This window comes from Haliotis asinina, chromosome 14 (assembly GCF_037392515.1).
Source record: "Haliotis asinina isolate JCU_RB_2024 chromosome 14, JCU_Hal_asi_v2, whole genome shotgun sequence".
Taxonomy (NCBI): Eukaryota; Metazoa; Mollusca; class Gastropoda; order Lepetellida; family Haliotidae; genus Haliotis; species Haliotis asinina.
The window spans coordinates 8,348,631-8,373,822 of record NC_090293.1 but is presented as its reverse complement, the minus strand read 5'-3'; the positions used below and the strand labels follow the sequence as shown (position 1 = coordinate 8,373,822).

The following is a 25,192-nucleotide window of genomic DNA, read 5'->3' as shown; positions in this document are numbered from 1 at the left end:
ATTTTGTTCCAAAAATCCTCACCGGGCATGTTCGTTTCGCACATAACTTTGACGGAATTACTCGAATCTAACAAAACCGGAAAGCGGCAAACAAAGCCACCGGCGTGCGAAGTTTGAGCGTCTTGGTGTTTGGTGTGATATGTTCCGCATTGCATTTACTAGTTAAAAAGAAAATAAACTGGCTGGGACATTGAAGGACATACTTTTTACTTACTGTTGCTGGGTAGGTAACTGCGAAATTTAAGTGACTTGACATGCTTACATTGACGTCTGCTTTGATTTTCAAATATTAGACAAGGGTCAGCACAAAAACATTGCCCACAAAGCAGTAAATTTCTAAGTCAGCACATTTGACATTGACATTGACAATATGTTTGGTTAAGTTCACTTACTCCGACTGAATGATCAGATCTCGAATGGTTTCTTTGTTGTCGATAGGGTTTGGGATGGTACATATAGGCAAAATCATGGTTTGTGTTGAGTTAATTATTATTCATTACATGTTTTCCAGGAGATTCATGTCTAGAATGGATAAGCTTCTGAGTCCAAGTCCACAAGTAATAGTTTGAATGGAAAAAACGTTTTTAGAGGAAAGGTTTTTGTTAAGTTCATGTTATTCGTAAACAGCAGTGAGCATGCTGAAGATGATTTATTCTTGGTATTATAATACAAACAGTTCTCATCGTATGAATGCCTGTTGCTTTTAAATGAAGAGACTCCTCTAACATCTGCATGTATCAACTGCTTGATCCATTAGGTGCATTACCACTCTTGAGCTGAAAAAAAAACAAGGTAGTCCCCTACTGACTTAATGAGGTATCTCCTATTCTCGCAGCGTAATGAGGAAGAAACGTTAAAAAGTGTAAGGAAGAAGAATTCTGTCGTAAAGGGCGGGAAAAACCTGCAAATATTTGTTACATCGTAAAATTTTGATCATTCACAGACTTCGGCCACTTCAATTGATTTGATGTGAACAACTGCTTAGTATCGCGCATCAGCAATCTCATCAGAAAACATGTTTACCACGAGAATATAGGGATGACCTTTAAATGTAATTTTGTGAAAGGCTAGAGTGCAGTTTACCGGGCGCGTTACCTGGGGACTGCTGAGTGCTTGCTAATGACCGCGCTGCTGTATCCTTAGCCCTTGGGCACCCCCTTCTAGATCGTGAGGGTTAGTGAATAAAGGTTAGGGTTGGCTTACCTCTGGTGCAAGTATGTCCATCTGAAAAAAAATCGGAAAAATTGCGCTCGGTAAAGTGCACTACTCCCTTGTGAAATATCATGATTCAATGCAGAGAAAATAAGTTTGTCCATATTTTCTATTCTTGCACTATTGGGTAAATGGCTAGTGCTTATCAAAGTGTTTTACCATGTCCATATTCTGGCACTACTTTCTGGTCCAAACAAGCAATTTTAACTGATATTAACATTGTCCAAACTGGCATGGATATGAGCAGTGCAATCAAAGATCCATAATCCAATACACTATTTAATCCTCTTGTCAATGTCATGATACTTAATCAGGAAGTAGTGATTCTGCAATGATTCAAACGCTCGTAGGATTATTCTTGACAAGTGTAAATGGCAGCCATGTTGGAAAATGATTGTCACTGTCAAATCTGTCATTCTGTCTAAACCGGCATTTTATTTCGGTCCTATGGGGTGCTGGTTTAGACAGATTCCACTATATTTTGCTCAGATTTGAAATTTCGGTAGTTAGGAGCTGTAGTGTATTGCCATTATAAGTATAGACAACTAGCTTCTGCCATGACATACAAAATAACTTTGAGCTATGACATGCTGAATGATGCATGATCTGATAAAATGCATAGCAGCAATGCTTTAGAATAAGAGCTTCTGAGTCAACCGGTGAAGGTCCGGGGTAGAATTGGCCTTCAGCAACCCATGCTTGCCAAAAAAGGTGCCTATGCTTGTTGTAAGAGGCGACTAATGGATCGGGTGGTCAGACTTGCTGACTGGGTTGACACATGTCACAGGTGCTCGTGCTGTTGATCACTGGATCATCTGGTCCAGACTTGATTATTTACAGACCTATACAGACCTTCCACATTGCTGGAATATTCTTCTGTGTGTGGTAACACTGCCTGTGGTGTTGTCTGGTTTCTGTTTTGTGTTTATTTCTTTCGATCGTTAGTTTTAATAGGGTAATCGAGGTGGGGCAGGAATATTGAAGGTGTCTTGTATGAATGGTGTTTCAATTTGTGTTTAATGTGTGAAGTATATCCTGTGAAATGTTTGTTTCATTTTCAGAATTGATTACTGATTGCTAATCCCAGAACAATGCCAGCATCAGACTTTGGCTGGTCCAATCGTGCTCAGGTGTTTCAAGTTTTTGGCAATAAACGCAAACATGAGTGGACTGAAGCAGGTGATGGAGAAATGCAGGTAATGTTTAAGAAATCTTGGGCTTATTTTTTATTCTTAACAAAATGAAGAAAGCAGCCAGTTTTGAGTACTGCTAATTTGTTCAGTTTTATGATATGTTGATGGATTTGAACAAAATTCTTTTTTATAGCATCCATTTAAATAATGCCAAATTTAATTGTAAATATTTAGGTTTCCTGTTTTTCAGTCCTGTTACCAGTGAAGTACAAGTTAGTCATGTCTTAAGACCTGTGAAGATATGTGTTAGAATTGGTCATCCGTAATCCATGCTTGTGGTATTGGTAAGAAGCGACTGATGTGATCGGGTGGTCAGGCTCGCTTGACACATGTCATCGTGTTGATGTCGGCACGACAATCCAATATGGCAGCCGCTGCTCCTTTACTCTATTGATATATACGACGTGCGTGTAGATCTATGGTCTATGTTTAACCTACAGTGCGATGTGGGTTTCCTGTGTTTGAACTGTCAATTTCAGCCAATGAGAATCACAGGCTGTTATAACAGCACATGTATTTCTAGGAAGATGGCTGTCTCCTTTACCATGTTTACATCTTTACGCTTAGTTGAAACATTTATTATGTACCAGTATGTCATGTTAATCTGCCATAGAAACAAATATCATCAGTTTGGCAAGAGTCGATGGAATTTAAATGAATCAAGCCAAGGTAACTCAAACACCAAAAAATGTGTATCTACTGCTTCAGATGGAGGCATCTTCTAAGCGACAATGTCCTGAACCAACAGAATGTGGAGATGCCATGAATGAAATGTTGGAGATCAATCATAACTCAATCCTACCCACAGACGCTCCTCAACAGGTAATATACAGGTTTTCTCACTTAACTGTAAGAAGTGACAATCTGACCTTATGAATTGTTTCTTTGTACCTACTGCAGTTCATGAACAGCTGACAGACCTTTTGAAATGACTTCTATATATTGTCTTCCTTTGACAGCAAAGAGAGGATGCAGGGACTTGCAGGGACTTGCTGTCACATGAAGACAAAACATTGTTACGTAGTAATGGGACTTAAAACAGGCAAAGATATTAATACCCATGTTTTACTGATAAACAAATTAATTTTGAATGAGCAAAGACAGAATGATTTCCCTGTACTTCTCTTCTGCTAATTGCAGGAGCTTGCAGTGTTTTAACTCTTCTTACAAACATATGAGTCCTGTGGCCACCGAGTTAGAAAGGTTCAACATTTTTTGTAGAAACTACTTGCCACAAGGCAATTGACTATAAAAAAGTAACTTTTCTTGACTAATTTTCCACTACTTTGATTTTTATGACGTAATCATGATGATGTAATTGTGAAAGAATAAATCAACATGGCATTTAATTTTAATGTTTAGTGAACTATTTGTTGAGAAGTGAAAAATAGCAAAGAAAGATAGCTCTGCTTTATTATCATTGTCAAATTTTATACCTGCATTTTTAGCAGGTATGAATTGAAATCCAAGCACATTTGCCATTTGAAACTGTAAGCAGAAACTTTCGAGCAGCCCGCTGACAAGTAAGATACGATCATTTGATTGCTCAAAATGTCTTGTCAGGGTCAGGGGTGCTGGGATTTTTTAACCCTTGAATTATTAGTTTTAGTGGTCACCACAGTCAATCTGAGGGTCCTCTGAAGTAACAGTACATTATGATAATGTCTTTAGAGCCTTTAATGACTTATGGGCTAATGTGTGAAATGATGCACCTGCTCTGAAAGGAAGAGGCAGACATCTTTCAAAATAGTGAGGATGTATGTTTTGGCTACAATAGTCACATAATGTAGCACCAAGCACCTTTCGAGAGAGCCATGGCCATTCTTTCAACCATTTTTTCTGAAAAACACTCTATTCGTTGTTTTTTTGGTTTTTTTTGGTTTTTTTTGAGGCAGGGGGACTGGGGTCAGTCTCGGGGTTTCGCTCGCCTTTCGATTCACATGTCTCCTTTACAGACGTATCGGTCTGGGGAGACATGGCTGACACTGTTGCTTTCTCAGTGTTATTTTGTGCGAAAAAAAGATTTTGTCTTGGGTCTTTCAGAACTTCTCCTGTTGACAGTCTCTACATCGAGGCAGATGAACCATCTCTTGCACAACGCTGAACAAAGTTAGCATTACAATATCTTAAAAAACTATACTTGTACGAATCTAACCCTGCACATAACTGTGTCTTCAATCCTCTCTATGAGGATCTGTACAACAAAAAGTGTTCTCTTATTCCGCCTCTAGGGCTCAGAATTAGCCATTTATATCTGCTGCTGGCATTGACCTGGAAAATATAGCTCCTTCACGACTTCTTTCTTCTCCTCCTTTGCAATTGGGGGCGGTGGGGTAGCCTAATGGTTAAAGCGTTCGCTCGTCACGCCGAAGACCCGGGTTCGATTCCCCATATGGGTGCAATGTGTGAAGCCCATTTTCTGGTGTCCCCCGCCGTGATATTGCTGGAATATTGCTAAAAAGCGGCGTAAAACTAAACTCACTCACTCACTCACTCCTTTGCAATTGGTTAGGCCACAAGTTGACCTAACATTAACTACTTTTTTTAAAAAAAAAAACAGAAATGAATGAATTACAATATAAACAAGAATGTAATCAATTAAAGAATAAATATAGCAATTACAAATCCTTATTTACAGATGGGTCCAAGGACGGCGGTGCAGTGGCATGTGCCACTGTCATTGGATCCAGAACAATATCTTCAAGATTAACTCGTAACAGCTCTATTTTCACAGCTGAAGCAACCGCATATTAACAACTCTTAAATATATTGAAAAACAACATAAACAGTATATAATCTTTTCAGACTCTCTTTCTTGCCTTCAGGCTATTAAAAATATTTCTTGTAAGCATCCACTTTTAATTGAAATTATTGAATTGTATAATGATTTTGCCACTGGCCAATACGACATCGTCTTTTGTTGGTTACCCAGCCATGTTGGGTGTAAATAAATTACATGCAATAAAACCCTACATTGGTTACACCTACTTGGGTTGTCAGTCCAGATTTGAAGAGGTCATTATGCGGCGATGTCGTATTGGCCACACCAGATATACACATGAATACCTGTTGAAATGTGAGGATCCTCCATTCTGCATCCCTTGTGATGAAAGAATCAAAGTCAAGCACATTTTGCTTGACTGTGTTGAATATTCCATCACAAGGGATAACTATTTTCAATCACGAGCTATGAAGGATCTTTTTAGTAATGTAAGTTCTCGTTTAATCATTGCATTTTTAAAAGAATTAGATTTGTTGAATGACTTGTAAATAATTAAATATTTTATTATTGGTAGTCTAGATTAGTAACTAAGATTCTTAGTGGCTGTACCCTCAAAGGGGGTTGAAGTATTGTAAAATTATTGTCCTCCTGAGAGGGTACGTAAGTCCCAAAACATTCTATGTAAATTTAGTATGGCCAAACTTTTAGTCGTAGTATCTTTGTTGTTTTAATAATGGCTAATTTTCAGTATACCCACCAATGGCTGAAGGGATGGTGTTAATCCAGCTAGGGTCCATGCAGGTAGCAAAGGTACTGTAAGTCCCCATGGACCCTATTATGGTGATCTACCTTTGGTTGTTGGCGGTCTCTAGCCCGTGTTTTATATCGTATTGTCCTCTTTAATTACAATATTTTAGCTTTCAATGCTTGTTTTATGTTCATATCTGTGATAGCCTAGTATTTTTAATGTCCTTCGATGACAGGTTTTTACGTTTTCAATTTATTGATTTTAAAACTGACATGAACTAAATTAAATTGTTCTCTTCACGATATGGCTGTAATATTGCCGATGTGACGATAAATTCTAACTCACTCACTCACTCATTGTGCAAAAAAGTCAGTTATTTTCATTGTTTGCGTGACATTATTCACGCCAAATTACCACAAACTGTTGTAAATAAGAATTTCATATTCATTTGTCGTATGCTACTTCAAGTGATAATATTGTCTGATTTTGAAAACGAAGCTAAACGTGTCTTAAAAAAAGATTGACGAAACTGTGTTTTGCAAGTGCTGTACACATGTATGCAGTATGTTTAGAGTTCATAGTCTAACGTTAATAGTTAATTAAGCAAATGATAACTTTGATAACTTAGTGATCAATTTTCATACTGATGTGAATGGAATATCGTTTCCCCATTGCCGATAGTGGTTTTAACCAAGGGAGGTTACTCTGTTACGTTTACATGTTGTCAGTCGAACTTGACTCTGTGGCGGATTCCGATTCAAAAAGTCATTCTTTCTCAATATAAAGCATTTTTTCGTATGTTTTTTGAAAGGTAGGAAGGTAGCAAATTACTGTGAGCCACAGTTTGTGCTGTGTTGTTTTTATGAGGGGCGATTTGATCATTATTAGCATGAATTGCGCAATCACACATCCTAGAATAGACACTGAGTCCGTGGTTTTAGATATACCTCAGGCAAAATCCAACTAGGAGATGAACATGTTATCTTTTTAATCTAAAACAGGACTCCATATAATGGCTGTATCAGCGTATGTACGAATAAAAAATATGCACGATATGGTTGGAAAAAAATCAGACAACATTGCAGATACGCACCACAGCAATGGTATACAGTCTTAGAATGATTTATGGACATATTTATCTGAAAAAAGTATTGCTTTATTGTTCATTGACCTGTTTACACAACGAAATGAAACACTAGACTACTTACACGAAACCAAATTCCATTCAGTACTCTTAACTTTTCCCAGTACTCTTATATTGAAAAAATAAAGCGTACATACTCCTCACATTGAAAAATTATCTGGAGCCTGGTAGAGCTGCGTTGTATGTTGATTAAATGATTCTAAACTGAATTCAGAAACAAAAGTGCAGTGCAATGCTCTGCTAGAGTTGGACACTCACTGAGGGTTTTAATCAGGACTAAACTCCAGGGGTTAAAGTCTCCCATTGCCTGATGACCAGGACAAGTCAGTTTTCATTTCAGGCAATCAAATAATGGTATCTTACTTGTCTGCATGGACTATTAGATAATTTCCACTTATGGGTTCAAACTGCAGATAAACTTGGATTTCGTTTTATATCTGCTCAGAATGTAACTATTACATTTCACAATGATAATAATTTGATTCTTTGAAATTTATAAGTCCTCGATAAATAGTCCAGTAAACGTTAATGTCAAACATTGTGTCATTAAATCAGGGCAAGTGGAAAATTAGCCAGGACAAGTTACTTTCTTGAAGTCACTTGCCCTGTGGCAAGTGGCTTTTAAAAAAACAAATTTCAACCCGTGAAATCAAGTATTTCCCAAATTCAAGTTGTAATCTGCTTTTTGAATACTGACTATTTAGCTCTTTTTTAATGTTTAAAGCACTGTTGGAAGCTCCTATCACCTCTGAAGTTTCAGGAAATAACTATTGTTATCAATTGTTGTGTTAGAGTTGGTAGTACATACGTGACGTCCTGTTGATCTTCAGGATGCAGTACTTACAGAATGTGCAACCTTGAGTCAGGAGCAAATACATCAGTTACAGCAGGCCCAACTTCAACAGATTCAGGAGCAACAACAACAACAAAATATGCAGCAACAACAGGAACATCTTCAGTCACAGCAGATGCAGGAGCAACATCTTCAGGCACAGCAGATGCAGCCAATGATCAACCCAGAAATACAGCAGGTAATTCTTTTTCAGAAGAAGTCCTCCTTGGGGTACATATATAGCATTAAAATGTCCATTTAAAAATGCCTACGACAGTTGTAACAATATTGAATAAATATTTTACAAAACAAAAACTCGTTTTTGTCTTGTGAGACCACCCCTACAGGGCCCCCACCCGGGCCCCTTAACAGCCAAGAGCAGGTAACTCTCGCCGTGTACCTCATACCTCACTTTTCATGCTGTCGTCTTTGAGGACAGTCGTCCATCAGCAAGCTCTCATACTTAGAGAACCTACGAATTGAAGAGAAATGAGTGAGAAAGCTACGAAAACCGTATGTATGGTTCCTTTTTAACGCACGGGCGGTATTAGGAATGCATATTTCACTCTTTTTCATTCATGAAATGTTGTAACTTTCCGTGGCTACCGTGGTCTTCAGTCATGTGGCTGACAAGATGGCGGGCGGCACGTACCTGGTGGTTATTTCTTCTGCCTATTCTTTTAGGTGGTTTTAAATACAAACCGGATATTTGTATGGTTTTTTACCTTTCTTTTCCATGGTAAAGAAATCCTTATATGCTATTGTATGTTTTCATAAATAGCTTTCTTATTATTTAACGGTTAAATATCGCCAGTGCGTATTATTGTTTCTGTTAAATACTCATGTGTTTGTTGGATTAACGGGCCTTGCTATTAATCATAGCACGGTTCGGTTTTTTCCAGTTCAAGGTGTGTGCTACTTGTAACGCAAAACTCCCCCCGAGGGATAAGCATATTCTGTGCCTGCATTGCTTGGCGGAGGAAGCTCACGACGAGCAAGGATGCGCCGTATGTCAGGACTTTTCCCCCAGGGCTCAAAAATCCCGTCATGCAGACTTGATCTTTTATAGATCTTTGATCCAGGCGGGGGGGGGATATTTGGGCTCAGGAGCCGCCTTCAAAAAAAGCTAAAAAAGATATTAAGAAGGCGTCTTCGGCGTCAGTCTCGGGGGGGGATACGGCAAAACCAGCGAAGGGTACTTCGGTTCCACCTCCAGCGGTGGCTTCTACCTCCGCAGCACCTCCCACTGAACCCTCGCAACCGTTAACATTTGATTTACTTTCGTCTTTGTTACAGCAGCAAATGGCGTCGGTGCATACCCTGATTTCGGATGCGATGTCCGGTCTCCGTCAGGAGATCGGCGTTCGTCCGGAGTCGGGTGTGTATCCGGCTTCGGCTTCCATGGGACTCCCCAGCCACGCCTCTGGCGCCGGTGTGGGGACTTCCATTAGGGGTGCGCAGGAACCGACTTTAGAGTCGGTTGCCAGCCACTCCGAGGTTGCCAGTGTTGGTCATGGGACCATGCCTATGTTGGGAGCGTTGCCGGCGATCCGCCACCCATACTCAGTCTCGGGCGTCGGGTCTATGGCGTCGGGCCGCTCGGCTCTGCTCGGGCCTCTCTCTCTTTCGGATGTTCCCTCGACCGATCCCCCGGAGCTATCCTTAGATGACAGATCTGAGGTGTCACTCATGGGGGATCGCGCCGAGGAGATAATGGAGGAGGGGGAGGACCGGGGTGGGCCGAGTGAGTTTTCGTTTTCGCTCGGCGCCTCGCTGAGGCAGGTACGGGAGCGTATTGCTTCTGTCCTGCCGCAGGTCGTGGTTGCTTCGGCGACACCTGACCCCGAGGAATTCCGACTGCCGGGTGAGGCTTTTGCCCCAGCCAAGGTGGTGGATTCTCGGTTGCGCATCCTCCCTTCTATTTTGTCAGAAGTGATTAACCCTCTTTTAACGGGAGCGCGGTCACGCTTCGATTTGCCGGAGCTAGACCGACGTTACCTGATGGGTGATCTTGACTTGTATAACCCTCCAGTGGTCGACGACTGTATCTATGCATCGGTCGCCCTGGGGGGTTCCTCTGGCAGCTCCTTAGCTTCGGCTAAGCAAGGACGCCGCCTGCCTCCGTTCACCTCTAACGTTACTGCCCTCAAATCGGCTTATAGGTCGTTTGAGGAGCAGTACCGAAATGCAGCTCAATGCCTTAAGGTCACAATACACGCCGCATATACTTCGGTATTGCAGCGTCGGCTTGTTGACAGCGGCGGTGTTGAGGAGGAGTGTGTTTCCCCTACGCTCGCTCAACAGCTTACGGAGGTGCAGTCACATCTGGCGCGGGACTCGATCAGGTCCTCGGCGTGTCAGATGATGTCTGCAGTTATGGGCCTCCGTAGACTGTGGCTGTCCGTGGCACGGTATTCGCCGGCCACTCAACAAGCGCTACTTTCACTGCCATTCCGGATGGGATCTACTCTCTTCCCGGGAGCGGCATCAGTAGTCCGGGAGGCCGCGGAGGCTGTGTCTACATTCAAGGAGTCTAAACCCTTGTTAGAACAGCCTCACACTTCTCGTGCGCGTCCCCCGGTGCTTTCCTCCGCTTATCCTTCGGCTCCGGCCAAGGACTCTGCTAAGTGGGCACAGCCCTTGCAGGCGCGGAAGGGTAAGGGTAAGGGTAGGGGCAAGGGCAAGGCTGCGGCGCCCCAGCATCCTTTTCCGAGGAAAGGGAAGTCGGCCCCGGCTTCCCAGTAAGTCATCCTCCGGAGCCCTTGCAAGTGATCCCGAATCAAGCAGTCGGAGCACTGCCGACGTCGGGCATTCATTGCCTTCTGCCAAACCTTCCTGTGGGTGGCCGCCTTTCCCACTTCCTGTCGGATTGGGAAAAGGTAACCTCCAACCCCTGGGTCCTATCCACACTCAGGGACGGCCACTTACCACTATGGAAGAGAGACCCGCCTCCCTTTTCCGGAATTCGGCGCACTCCTGTGCCGGTAGTTCCGGAGAAAGCCGAGGTTCTCCGCGCCGAGGTTCAGTCTTTACTGGACAAGGCGGCCATCGAGGTGGTTCCAGGGGGCCAGGAACAAGAGGGATTTTACTCCACTTATTTCCTGGTCACCAAAAAGGACGGAGGGTTCAGACCGATTCTCAATCTCAAACGGCTGAACACTATGCTGCAGGTACCGTCATTCAAGATGGAGACACTACGGTCAGTGATCTCATCTGTAGAAAGAGGCGACTGGCTTACGTCCATCGACCTCAAGGATGCGTACCTGCATGTTCCGATGCATCCCGAGTTCAGGAAGTACCTGAGGTTCTCCTTCGACGGGGTATGCTATCAGTTTCGGGTGCTTCCCTTCGGCATCGCTACGGCTCCGAGGGTATTCACCAAGCTTATGTTAATCCCAGCGCAAGTGGCCAGGTCACAGGGCAGGTGTTGTCACCCGTACCTGGACGATTGGCTTATACGAGCACTTGCCGCTCACTTGAGTCGAGACGCAACATTCGCCATAATGTGTATTCTCACCAGGTTGGGCTGGATTATCAATCTCAAGAAGTCAGACCTAGTTCCTACACAGGATCTGATCTTCTTAGGCGCACGGTTCGACACAGCGAGAGGCATAGTCTCCCTGTCGCCGGATCGGATCTCCAAAGTTCAGAGAGTTGTTATGCAATTCCTCGAGTCCCCCTCGGCTTCGGCTCGGGTTTGGCTCCAGTTGCTAGGCAACATGGCAGCGACGGTGGACGTTGTTTGGAGGGCGCGGTTGAGGATGCGACCCATTCAGTACGCCTTGGCGCGAATGTGGTCCCACGGCAGGAGTTACGAGATGATTCTCCTCACTCCGGAGTGGCTCCTTCCTCATTTACGGTGGTGGACAGTGGTAGGGAATCTATCCAGGGGTTACCCCTGGACGCTCCCTCACCAACCCTTTCAATTCAGACGGACGCTTCCCTCACAGGGTGGGGTGGCGTGCTGGGCGCCCATTCAGTTTCGGGCCTATGGTTACGGCACGAAACGCGCCTGCACATCAATGTGCTCGAATTGAGAGCTGTCCAACACTTTCGGGAGACGGTTCGAGGCTGTGTGGTACGTCTAGAGATGGACAACCAGACGGCAATGACCTATATCCTGAAACAGGGCGGTACGGTTTCTCCGTCCCTCCTAGAGGAGGCGTGGCACTTTCTACAGTGGTGCGACCGGTTCAATGTTCGGGTGTGTCCCGTGTATCTCCCCGGGGTGGACAATGTTCGAGCAGACGCGCTCTCTCGACGTGTCCTAGCTCCTCACGAGTGGATGTTGCATCGGGAGATATTCGGGATTATCTCCCGGTTGTTCGGATCGTTCCAGGTGGATCTGTTTGCCTCTGGGGGGACGAACCAGATTCCGGTGTTTTGTTCTCGGATACCGGATCCGAGAGCCATCGCTCAGGACGCTTTCCAGCTCGATTGGACGGACAGGGTATTGTGGGCGTTCCCACCTCTGCCGCTGATTCCCAGGGTCCTCTCGCAGCTTGCCACCCAACCAGCTCGACTGTTAGTGCTTCTTGCTCCTCTTTGGTCGTCTCAAAGCTGGTTTCCGGTAATGATGAGGTTTCTGGCATTGCCTCCTGTCCTTTTACCCTTTCGACCGGACTTACTATCCCAGAACGGAGCGCCGCACCCGAATCCCAGGATTCAGTGGGTGGCCTGGCCACTGTCAGGAATCGCCTCCAAGCGAGCGGAATTTCTGCACCAGTTGCAGACACAATTCTGGCTTCGCGGAGGGATTCGACAAACGTTCAATATGAGGATAGATGGGCCTGTTATGCGCGCTGGTGTGTCAACAGGGGGATTCTTGATCCCTTTTCTTCAACTCTAGTTGAAGTACTGGAATTTTTGCAGTCCCGGTTAGAGTCAGGCCTAGCCGCCTCTACTATCCGGGGCTATTCCACGGCCATTTCGGCATTCCATATTCCTGTTGACGGTGCTCTCTTGTGGCAGCACCCTCTTGTTCAGCGTTTTTTAGCGGGTGTGGATAGGATCCGTCCGACTGTCCGGCGGATTAGTCCCCCGTGGGACTTGTCAGTCGTTCTTGACTGGTTGTCCGGTCCTCTTTTTCACAAGCTATCGTCTCTTTCTCTCCAGCTGTTAACGTGGAGGGCTGCCTTTCTTGTGGCGGTAACGTCTGGCAGGCGGGTAGGTGACATTCATGCAATGTCAGCGGATCCTGCTTTGACCGTCTTTCACAAAGACAGGGTCAGTATTAGACTGCCGGATTCTTACCGTCCTAAGATCGCAGGCGCTTTTCATGTTACAGCGCCTATCGAGCTCCCTAAGCTCATGCAGCCTCCCTCGCCCGGTACCTCTCTTCGACGTGCTCACGTCTTAGATGTCCGTAAGACCCTTAGGGCTTATATCAAACGAACTGCTGATATCCGAAAAGATAACCAGTTGTTTTGTTGTTATGGCGGGGGAAGAGCTGGTCTGCCGGCGAACAAGCAAACCATATCTAGGTGGCTTGTCTCTGCCATTTGTATGGCATATACTCATAAAGGGTTACCTATCCCTAATGGGTTAAAGGCTCATTCTGTTAGGGCAGTGGCTACGTCACAGGCTTATGCCGCGGCTCTGCCCATTGAGGAGATCTGCTCTGTGGCTATTTGGAGCCGACCGAGCACGTTTATCCGTCACTACCAACTGGACAAACATTCACGGGAACGTGCTCGGTTTGGCCATACAGTTCTCACCAGTGGGCAGAGTCGTGATTCCCCTAGCTGAATGAGCGTCTGAGATCTCGACTTTGTTTATCATGAAATGTTCCTGGTGGTGGGTTTTCACGAAACATTTCTTGTTATATTGGTGACGGATATCCCCTGGTGGTGGTGTTTTTATATATATATATATATATAAAAACAACAAAAACACAAAGAGAAACTACCTCTAGACGGTTTTTTCACTATTAGCGTCGACATACGCTCATATTTACCCTTGCACTGTTATTCCCGGCACTACTTCGCTGGTTTGGGGGAATATTTACAGTGAATGGCATGAGGTGTGGTCATATGTCCATCACCTTTGCTGGGTTATTGTCGATTGGCTCTTTCGGCCCTATGTTGCCACGCCCCCGCCTGATTGACATCAGCGGCTTGGTGATTGGGTAAGTGTATTCTATCTCTCGCAGCTTCGGCAGTGTATGAGAGTGTGTGTAGGGTACACATCAGCAGACAGAATGCCGCTCCCGACTCACGTTCGTTGGGAGTCTGTCTTATGCTATATATGTACCCCAAGGAGGACTTCTTCTGAAAAAGAATTATACAAACCTGTAGAGGTTATGAATTCTTTGAAGAATGTCCTCCTTGGGGTACGGCCACCCGCCTCCCCACATTCTGTCTGACAATCTCAGCATGAAAAGTGAGGTATGAGGTACACGGCGAGAGTTACCTGCTCTTGGCTGTTAAGGGGCCCGGGTGGGGGCCCTGTAGGGGTGGTCTCACAAGACAAAAACGAGTTTTTGTTTTGTAAAATATTTATTCAATATTGTTACAACTGTCGTAGGCATTTTTAAATGGACATTTTAATGCTATATATGTACCCCAAGGAGGACATTCTTCAAAGAATTCATAACCTCTACAGGTTTGTATAAATTTATCTGATTGGTCAAAGCAATCAGCTGTACATGTCGTCAGCTCATACTTGTGTTAAGATGACTAAACGTAGATGAAACATCCTGTAGGTTGTGCTGGTTGATGATATTGAAAAGTCCACGAAATGTGGTTTCAGTGGTAGTGGTGTATTATACTGGCATTCCTCGGTAAATCTGTTACAGGTGCTAATGAAAAGAGTGTGAGGTGTTCATTTATGAGACCCGTGAAGGTCCTGGGGTAGAATAGGCCTTCAGCAAACCATGCTTGCCATACACGGCGACTATGCTTGTCGTAAGAGGTGACTAACAGGATCTGGTTTTCAGACTTGTTGACTTGGTTGACATGTCATTGGTTCCCATCGATGCTCATGTTGATGATCATTGGATTGTCTAGTCTAAACTCGATTATTTACAGACCGCCGCCATATAGCTGTAATATTGCTGAGTGTGGCGTAAAACTAAATTCACTCACTCATTTATGAGCTGATGTTTTAGTTGATAAACATGGGCTTCATCTAGGCCTCAGTGTCTCGGAGAACTCGGTGTCATGGCAGTATATGCCTCTGGTTGACTGGTGTTGAAAGAGTTAAGACTTAGTTGATTACATGTGGTTGTGTTAAGATGGCACAGACTGTTTCTAATGATTGGTTTGCCTGGTCCAGTCTTGTTTATATGCAGAATCTGCATGATATGTTTGGAATACTGTTATGTCTACAGCCTGTAGTTTACTTCTGTTATGTTTAGGTTAAGTGGTATGTTGGAAATTCAGTTTGGCTGTCTAGTATATAAAATAGACATGTTTCATACCCAAATGCCATTTGATTTTTCTTCTTTCTTGAATAAAAAACATGTATTGATATAGATTAGCTCAGAGGCTGATAGTTGTTGCAATACCTCAAATGTTACTGAAACAACGACCAGTAAACATACAAGGACCAATAAGGAGGAAGAGGGTGCGCTGCGAAGCTGTATTTTCTTCTCAAGTCATTGTGAAAGTATAATGTACATTTTTATTTTCTAAATTTAGGATAAACCTTCTAAAAGTCTCAATCTTGCATATTTTTACCCATTTCTACTGACAAGCGTTGAGTTTGGAATTCCGGATGAATTCCCTTATTGATTAACTTGGACATACACTTCTGAGGGATTCAACATTAGTCATCCATTTTCAAAATGAGGCCATCAAATTGTTGGTTTTGATTTGGGCTAAAAGCAGACCATGTAAACAGCAGGGTAACTTCCATTGTGAAAGTTGTGCAGAGATGCCCATGTTTCATTTCTCTTTTGCACCAGCAAGAGCAGCCTCAGCCGTTATCCCCCCAGTCCAACAATACAATGGTAATGGACCTTTGTGATGAGACATATTCCACCCCACAGTTGGACAGAGAAACACAATCAATGTACAGCAACATGGACTCCGACTTTGTGCCAAATCTACAGCAATATGGGTTAGCATTTTGTGGAGACAAGTGTTTGTAAGTTAGTGAGTGTCACATAACTACATGCTTGTCTTTCTGTTTTCTTGTCCAAGTTTTACATCAAGGCCTACTTGCACAAAACAATTTATGAATGTATTCATTTGTACTTCCGTATTTTAATGAAACATAAATAGGTATTTGTTTGCCAGCCATATCAAGCTGTGTTCCTAAATGGTTGCTTACGTGAGAAAAACATGAGATGCTGTTACCTGACTAATGTTGTTTTTAAACATTTGTTCCTATTCATGTTCTTTTATGAAATAAAAAACGATGAAGATCCGGGTTAGAACTGAAGTTCAATAACCCATTTTAGTTGTAAGAGGCGACTAAATGGGATAGGGTGGTCAGGCTCACTGACTTGTTTGACACATGTGGCATGTATCCCAATTGCTTAGGTCTATGCTCATGCTGCTGATCACTTTATTTTCTCGTCTGGATTTGATTATTTACAGACTGCTGCCATATAGCTGGAAATTGCTGTTTGCAGCATAAAACATAACTAACATGCACACACGCATGCACTCATTCACCCACTCACTCATTTTTATAAAGTGTGCCAGGCGTGATGGAAAGAGGGTGTGTGTCATGATCAGTTCCATTTTTAATATGATCAGTACAGCACACAATGTTGAAGACACCTGTGGACCCGTGAAGGTCCCGGGGTAGAATAGGGCTTCAGCAACCCATGCTTGCCATAAAAGGCGACTCAGCTTGTCGTAAGAGGCGACTAACGGGATCGGGTGGTCAGGCTCGCTGACTTGGTTGACACATGTCATCGGTTCCCAATTGCGCAGATCGATGCTCATGTTGTTGATCACTGGATTGTCTGGTCCAGACTCGATTATTTACAGACCGCCGCCATATAGCTGTAATATTGCTGAGTGCGGTGTAAAATTAAACTCACTCACTCACTCACTCACTCACTTGAAGACACCTGTAGACAGGAGTTGAGTTTAAGAAATCTGTACCTCCACTTTTGAAGATTTCAACCCTTGTGAAAATTGTGATCTAAAATGGAAATAAGCTTACAGTAGTTAGGATCAAGGTGAGGTGAAGCAATTGTATACATGATGATTGTAAAGCTAGTTGTAGGTACCATAGATTGATTGTTACTGAGAATTTTTTGTGCAAGTGGGCCCTCCATAGCTATGTAAATCAAAATGTTTGATAGAGTGGTCCCAAAATCATTTGCTTGTTATATGTTTTGAGTGGCATATTTAGAAGCTGGAAGTCAAAAAGAGTAAGTGTATATGGATGACAACTTCTTAAATGCTAGAACATGATGTTTCAATACAGGTTCTTGTATCGTTTTCAAGTGTACATGATACTGGGAGAGAACAGGTGATATATATACAACAGAAAACTTTTTATCAAGTGATGATAACAAAAGGAGGGTAAGAATGGATACAAGTATAAACATAGAAGCCAGTGGTACACAGAGCATAGTATGAATACAAGACATCAACCATCAAATCGGACCAGAAATCAGCCATGTCAGATCATACAGTGACACAACCCGATCACCAAATTAGCTGGACTGACTACACCATCCTCTCAAAGAACCAATCAGACTTTACCAAACGTAAAATAGCTATCAACATCAAATGATGCTGACCACTGATTAACAGAGACCAAGGCTACCCCATCCCCACGCTTACGATGAGCTCATCAAAACACTCTAGCCTCCTGTACAAACAGTCCACTCTGTGTACTGGCTTACTTAGTTATCATCACATTGTTATCTTGTATTGATACTATGCTCTGCGTACCAGTGGCTTCTATGTTTATCCTTGTATCCATTGTTATCCCCCTTTTTGTTATCCCCCTTGTGTGTGCGTGCTTGCTCGCGCATGTGTGTGTCACCTGTTCTCTCCCTCTATCATTTACACTTGTAAACCATACAGGAACCAGTATCGAAACGTCAGGTTCTAGTAATAAAGAAGTTGTCATCCATATACGCTTATTCTATGTTATATGTTACACTGTAGTATTGATAACTACCTGACCCTAGTTTAAAATAATGATATCTTAATAAATTTGAATAGTGATTAGTGACTGGTTTTGAAGGCTGGATACATGTAACATTTTACATTTGACCACCTTCTAAATAACACATATTCATATAATAACAATTCTTTGTGTTTTGCAAGGTAAATACGAGCTGCAGTAAACTGTTCATGAGTATCCTGAAATTATGTTCAAGATTGTGTAATCTTGTTTTGTACTTAATTTCATGTTGTTGTGACATTGTAGATTGCTTTTAATGTCATTACATACAAGTCAGTAACCTGCCACTGGTTCAGGTTGTGTTTTGTGGTAATCAGGCAATATGACTGACGCATGTTTCTGTTTTATACAGTGGTGGAGAATGGAACCCAGCATCTGGGAGAATCAGGTGCTACTGCAAGCAGTCTTGGGAAGGATTGATGGAAATGAGACCCTATGTGTCTGACTACTACTAAATACACCTCGCAAGTCAATTGTTGTACCTACAAAGTCACGCCAACTTTGTGTGTCTCACTTAAAACTGTCCACCAAGTGCATATATAGACCAGGTCACTATTTTCACTTGTTCTATTCCATTATTCCTGTCTGTGGGTCACAAAAAGTTAATACGTTTGTAGAGTAAGGGTTGTAAGTGGATCAGAAGTTTAACAGATTGCAACGTTACATTTTCAGGTAAATGTTAATAGTCTTTTTACCTGGTTTAACATGAAAAATATCTGGTCTCTCTGTCATAGTCTGTTGCTTTAGTTGTTAATCTTAAGAATGTACTTTACATATTGTGACATATTCTGAGGTTGAAAGTTTCCAATATTGGATGTTTCAACTGATACAAGTCAGTGATGTACAAACAGACAGTTGATATGTATTGAATCTCTGCTAAAGGCACAGTTCATTCATAAGAGAGCTGGCTTCATTATTGTGTCAGCCCATGACAGATACTTGGAGGCAAATGACTTTGAAGTTCTCCTTGAAACTGAAAATTTCGTGGAATGCCTGACAAATTACCAAGTTTCAAGTATAGAAAAATCAAGAGTTGACTATTTTGTCATAGAATCTCTTACTGAAACACCTTTTGGTTTCAACAAGTTATATTTAATGCGATATATTTTATAGTTGGTTAATTGTAGAATTTCAGACCATATGTTCTTTATTCCTCAACATACTTCACGTTTCTTCAAGAAAATCTCCTCCACATAATTGACATGTTTCTTCAAGAAATTCATATTCATGTAAATGTCCTGGTATACAAATTGAATCTTTCCAGTATACTAGTTCTTCCTTTGAATCTCCAAGCACCATTATATAATGAACAAGCTCATTGTTTTATTTTCCACTGACCAATAGGTCATGAATTGACCTGCATGTTTGCTATTTTTAGCTACAGTGTGATCATGTACAGTGTTATGGCTTTCATATCAATGTGTTAGTGCCTTACTTATTGACATAATCATAGATGCTTCTGAATAAGCCCTCTGAGCCTCAAGGGCTTGCATTTCAGTAAACCTACACTATCCTCTGGATTGGGTCCTGTAGAGCTCACAATATTAAATTATCTGCCATTGAATTTCATTGAATAATACTGACCAATCATATACTCATACAAAGGCAGTCTTTCAGGGTGGACTTGAGAGTGCCAGGTTTAATGAATATGGAAACATGTCTCCATTCTGAAGTATTTTAGAGGGCTTTGGCTTTGTGTGTCAGTTATTTTTCAGTGTTGAATTTCTTGAAAATTACTGTACTCCATGTGGATGCCTGCAATGGTGTTGATATTGCCAATCCAACAAACAGCTGGGTTGTAGCTTGCATTTGAGGGAATGGGACGGTGGGGTGGTTGAAATGTTAACTCGTCACACCAAAGACTGGTGTTTGTGATGGGGTTACACTGTGTGAAGCCCATTACTGGAATATTGTTATTGCGTGATAAAACTATCCTCTCTCATGGTAGCTTGCATTCTGTTTGGTCATTTAGATTGAGTAGCAAAGCACTTATGAAGTAAGGACAAATAATGATTCATTGTGAGAACCATGGGAATGGATCCAGGGATTTGTGTAAGTTTTCTGAAGTTGAAGCCCAGGAGTTAAAGGAGAATGGGAGTGTGTGCAATTGGGTGATTGCGTTTTACAAGGTTCAGATTTAAATGATTTTGTTGTACAATTTCAAATGCATTTCACTGTAGTCAACGAATATTTTCAAGGCCCTATTCCACAAGGAGGTCTGATTGCTAATACAGTCATCACTGCTTTAGTTTGAGATATATAGCAGTGGTAGTTTGATTGCATTTAGCAACAGGAAACAGATTCTATAGAGAATAGTATTTTAAAGTGTTTCCTTAAAAGAGTAGTCTCCAAATGGTTTCAACATAGTCATCAAGACTCCTTGCCACAAAGCGATCTTATGTTGAGGTGATCATGTCTCCAGGGCTATGGCACTAAAATTGTTTTGTTGAGTAGGGGCCATATGTACACTAATAGGAATGAAAGGTTAGCAATTTACCTTTAATAGTCATGAAAGTGATATGGTATAAAGGAAAGTATAATTTTTTATGTTTGTATGCAGTGTTTCTAGTGATAACAATAATTGCCATGAAAGTGGGCAGAACTGAATGTTGCCATTTGTCGCTGGTTTGTTTTGTTGTCTATATTGTTCATGTATTGTAGAATCCATTATTTATTGAAATCATTGTCACGTAACTTAAATGATATCATTTCACCAGTCATTGTTCACCCTGATCATAGAGTTGCATTTCACAATTATTTGTTCATCTTTACTGTTCAGCTGGTTGATAACAAGTATGTTTTCCAGTCTAAGTAAACTTAGTCTCAGTATTTTTCATTACACTCCACCACTGAGTCTAACAAACCCTAGTAGAAGTCGCGTCAGGTAACCTTTGAGCGACCTGTGACCATCCAATCAATAGTGAGATGGTTGAAAAGATTTAACCAATCAGACAACGGCTGCATGTTCGGGATCGATGGAACTTACAAAATATTCAGGTTACTGACACAGATCTCTCCACAAACAGAAATCTGCATATAACACAGTTATTTGACCTGCAGTATATATACGCTTTAGGGTTTCTGTTTACATGGTTACCATCAGCTAATATTTCCGCAAGATGACATCCTTGAATATTGTCCAAAACACTGTTTTCAGTGACTGTTTACTCAGCGTTGTCATGGTTGTAACATGCGCCGTGTGCATCACTCGGAAGGTATCGTACGCTAAATAGCATTCGGAATCATTCGGGTGCGAACCGTTTTGAGTTAAAATGCTTAAAAGGCATGTGTGAATGACCACTTTCGCGATTTGGTAAGCTGTGTTCTGATTGGTCAATCTCAAAGGTTACCTACGTGACCTCCCATAAGGTTTTGTTAGACTCAGTTGTGAAGTGTAACGAAAGGTACTCAGGGTAGTGTTTACTTAGACTGGTATGTTTTCTTGCCTTACTGATGCCTTACATACATACTGTGTATGCAGACACACATAGTATCCACACTGGGAGAGACCCCTCAGCTAAGTCATGTCAGTTATCCACTAGTACAGCAGACTCAAAAAGGACTGTATGATATTTGCCAGTGTGCTGGTGTAATGCAAAATGATACATATTGCAGTTGAAATTGGTGTTGTCAATACCATATCATTGATTCTAGTGCTCTAGTATGTAGAAAATAGGATATGCATCTACAATTAGTGTCACACTCTGTCAAACATTTTCGCTCCCAATATCACAATGTATATCACAATTTGTATAGAATTATATTTTGTCATGTACAGTTTTTGTCGTATGCACAGCTCTGGTCTCAGATATGTGAAATATTCTCAGTGAGAGTAATTATTCTTCATAAAAGATAATGTAACTGGTCTCATATTGATGGATGCTAATGTCAGGCCTACCAGACAAAACCAGTTCATAGCCAACTAGACTTGGAATATGCTCTCTCTTTAGCTAAATATGACCACAAAATTTATTAACAATGCACAATCCCTATAACATATGCATGGTAATGAGAACATGGGACAGTTTCAGTGGAGACTGCATGCACACACTCACTTGATTGGTTTCATGGAAAATGTGCTAGGTTCTTGTCAGTACAATTCAAAGATTATATGGATTATGTCTGGTTTGGACATTGTGTGGCTATTTAAAGATTGCACATATTCACTATTACTCTCTTTTAGCCCACTTTTAGGTCTATCTAGTAAACCTGAATGAGAGTCTGAATGAGATTTCTCACAGTAATTTTTAGCATGCACAGTGATGTTCTCTTTCATTTACTTCTTTTCTTCATTATATTCTTTTACAGTAAGGAATGAGTGATATGCTTGGTCCAGTTGGAGATCTACAATTTGTTGTTACTGTTGTATCACCCCTGAGAGCAAGATGATGTGAGCATGAAATCTGCTGATGTTCACGATTTCACTCTTATGCTTACCATGGTGCTAACTGCTTTAAATCAACAGAATTATATTAAACTCTCTAAGTGTTAGGTCCAAGAACAAGTGCTGTTAAAATGTCATTGAGAGACAGATAGATTTTCATAATCACAAGTATGAAGTAAGGTTGAATATAAGATTTTTGTACTTGGATAGCAATATGTGTGTCTGCGTTTGTCTGCTTGTACTGACCTGGGGCTCTTTTCACGAAGCAACCTTTACTAAGGTTAACCTTCACTCACATTTTTAAACATTACACTGATGTTATCTTAGTGACCTACAGTCACTTTAGTGCTTTGTGAATGAAAGTCCAGGATATGTCTTTTGTAGTGCTAGTCAACTGAGCTGCCATTGCACCCTTAAACATGGATATCTCCTTTATGTACAGATACCAAGCTGACCAGTGTTTTTTTACCTTTAATAAGCATCATCTTCATAAGTATTTTCATATGACACATAGATGGATCAAGCAGTGACCTGCCGGCTGCTCTCTTCCACAGAACAGGGCTATGTGTGTTGGAAGACAAAGGTTTATTTATGTTGGTGTTTAAATTTTGTTGGTATTCTTTTTTCAACCTAAGGCATACCATGGATTAATTTAAGTTGTGTAGAATGCCACTAGTATGGATGAGGCAACATGCAGATAGTACTTGTGTTTTTGAAATATTTTTATTTGCTTGACAAATTTTGAGATAACATGAATCTGTCACCTGTTGATAGAATGAATCTTTCGTTAATGTTTCTCTCTGCCATTATAACTGAATTCCTTCATTCTTGATGCATGTCTTCACACACAGTTATCTGAAATGTATGATTTCATTCATGCTTCAAACATTAATATACATGTATATAATAACTGGTATATTGATAAACTGTCACAAAGATCATAAAATAGACATAATGTCTTGTATTATGTTAAACGCAATAAGTCAGCTGAGCTGATCATCTATGCAAACATGGATCATGGACCGAGTTATCCATAATGGTGTTTTTCAAGAAGTTTATTGGTTCATATTTATTGCAAAAAAATGGTTCAAACGTTGGCTTTTAAACTAAATTCTTTCAGTGGAACTAGTCAAGATCTTGTTGAAGTGATGATTACTTTCTTTTTCAGTGATAATTTGCATGTCTGGTTTCCTTTTATACAGTGGGTTACTGTAGCGACTGTTCACAGATAGGGTACATATTCTTTATTGGCCATTTCCAAACCTCACAATCTAGTTTTTTCCACTAAAAACATAAATGACCACCCAATTCAGTCATTTGTTCATATTAGTAAAGTCCCATATTAGTCTCTTATGGGATAATTTATATGAAAAATAAGTCAGGAGCCCATGTGCTTTGTTTTCCAGGTGTATAATAAACAGTGTTAATACTGTAATTCAGCACTGAAAAAAATGCCTCCGAATTCCAGGGAATATTTGTTCTTTATTCAACCTTTGAAAAGTATAAATAATATTCAGTGTCTTTGATCAGTATTCCTTAGACACACTTAAAAATTTATTACAAGTCAAAGTGTTCATTATTAAACTAACAGAGTTATCCTCAGGTTCTTTGATCAAGATGATATATACTCTGCAGCATTTTGCCCACTGATGCAGAATTTACTAAATTTGTTTTGCCACATTGTTTTTTTACATGACAAAGACCATATTCATCGCCAAGAAACAGTTGATCTACACTGGTAATGTGTATGTATACAGATAGTCATGTCTTGAATTATAGTCGTGCTAGTGTGTATGTTTCAATAGCTTGTGTTACATGTTTTTAACACTTAAGAACATCCATTGTTTTTCTAGATTGTTGCAGAAACAAGTATAAAATATGTCAATAACTTCTGAAAGATAATGTCCTGAAAATAAGCCATCATTCAATTATTTTCTGTGTCTGTATGATGCCACACCCCTCTTTACATCCTGAGTGAGCACTGCTGTCTGAAAACCTTCCTCCAACAATATCCAGTGTGGGCAACAGTTGTGCTTACTTAGGAACAAAATGAGATCATCACACCTGAGCCCAATACAGGAAAATGATCGACGCACCACTTCACATCAGGCAGCAAAAAGTAGAACCTTGCTGTGAATGTTGAATTTTGTTACCCTGACAGTTTTTGGCATTTGTTAATTACATATCAGTTTCGTTGTTTCTTAATCACAAAATGCCAATAATGGCATCTTGGATTTGTCTGTTGTATCCCAAATATTTCAGTGTTATATTTATGTTATTTGGTATGGCAGACTTCCAGATGAACCCAACCTTTATTTTCACAGGTGTTTAGGTGTTTATTAAATACTTTTTAAGCAAATCTGACTTGGTTATATTTTCATGAATGATTATGGCTTTGCATTTTTTTACCTTAGTCCTTCATTACAATTACAGGGGATCTCCAAAATAGGTTTCTATGAAAGCAGGATCTCCAGCCTGATGAGTAAACACAAGTCTACCCCTGACCCATGAAACCCAGTGTTTCATTCATCCCAGATCATATTCACTGATGTAACTTGTAACATCTAGACTGACAAGTTTCCTCCCAAAGTCGAATTATTTTCAGATAACCAGTAGTCAGAAACGAGCTTCAAACCAGCTAGATATGACTTTCCTTGTACACCATTGCTAGGTTTCATGTATGTTGTATGTATGGGATAGTGTCAAAGTACCTAGTGAACAGGCTTTATGTACATTTGTCATGCTCTTGTAGTGATGGGGATCTTTCCTTACGATATCGAGCACAGGTCTACCTTATTAAGATTGTTTGCTGGGTAAGTTTGCAAAAGAACACAGAGCAATGGGGCAGACTAGTGGTTA

At 41.3% G+C, this 25,192-nt stretch overlaps 1 protein-coding gene across 3 annotated transcripts; it reads left to right on the top strand.

Moving 5' to 3' along the window:
- The first annotated feature begins 53 nt into the window (after window positions 1–53).
- LOC137261710 (mediator of RNA polymerase II transcription subunit 25-like) lies at window positions 54–24,692 on the top strand. 3 transcript variants are annotated; one of them, XM_067799492.1, is made up of 6 exons: window positions 54–223; window positions 2,274–2,408; window positions 3,114–3,227; window positions 7,850–8,050; window positions 15,758–15,912; window positions 18,302–24,692. In XM_067799492.1, exons 2-6 carry the CDS (start codon window positions 2,304–2,306, stop codon window positions 18,402–18,404), a joined length of 678 nt encoding a protein of 225 aa, XP_067655593.1. In that variant the 5' UTR covers window positions 54–223; window positions 2,274–2,303; the 3' UTR covers window positions 18,405–24,692. The 3 variants fall into 3 exon arrangements, with proteins under 3 accessions (XP_067655593.1, XP_067655592.1, XP_067655594.1); XM_067799491.1 differs by having other exon boundaries at window positions 15,758–15,939; XM_067799493.1 differs by having other exon boundaries at window positions 15,758–15,947; window positions 18,302–18,376.
- The last annotated feature ends 500 nt before the right edge of the window (window positions 24,693–25,192 follow it).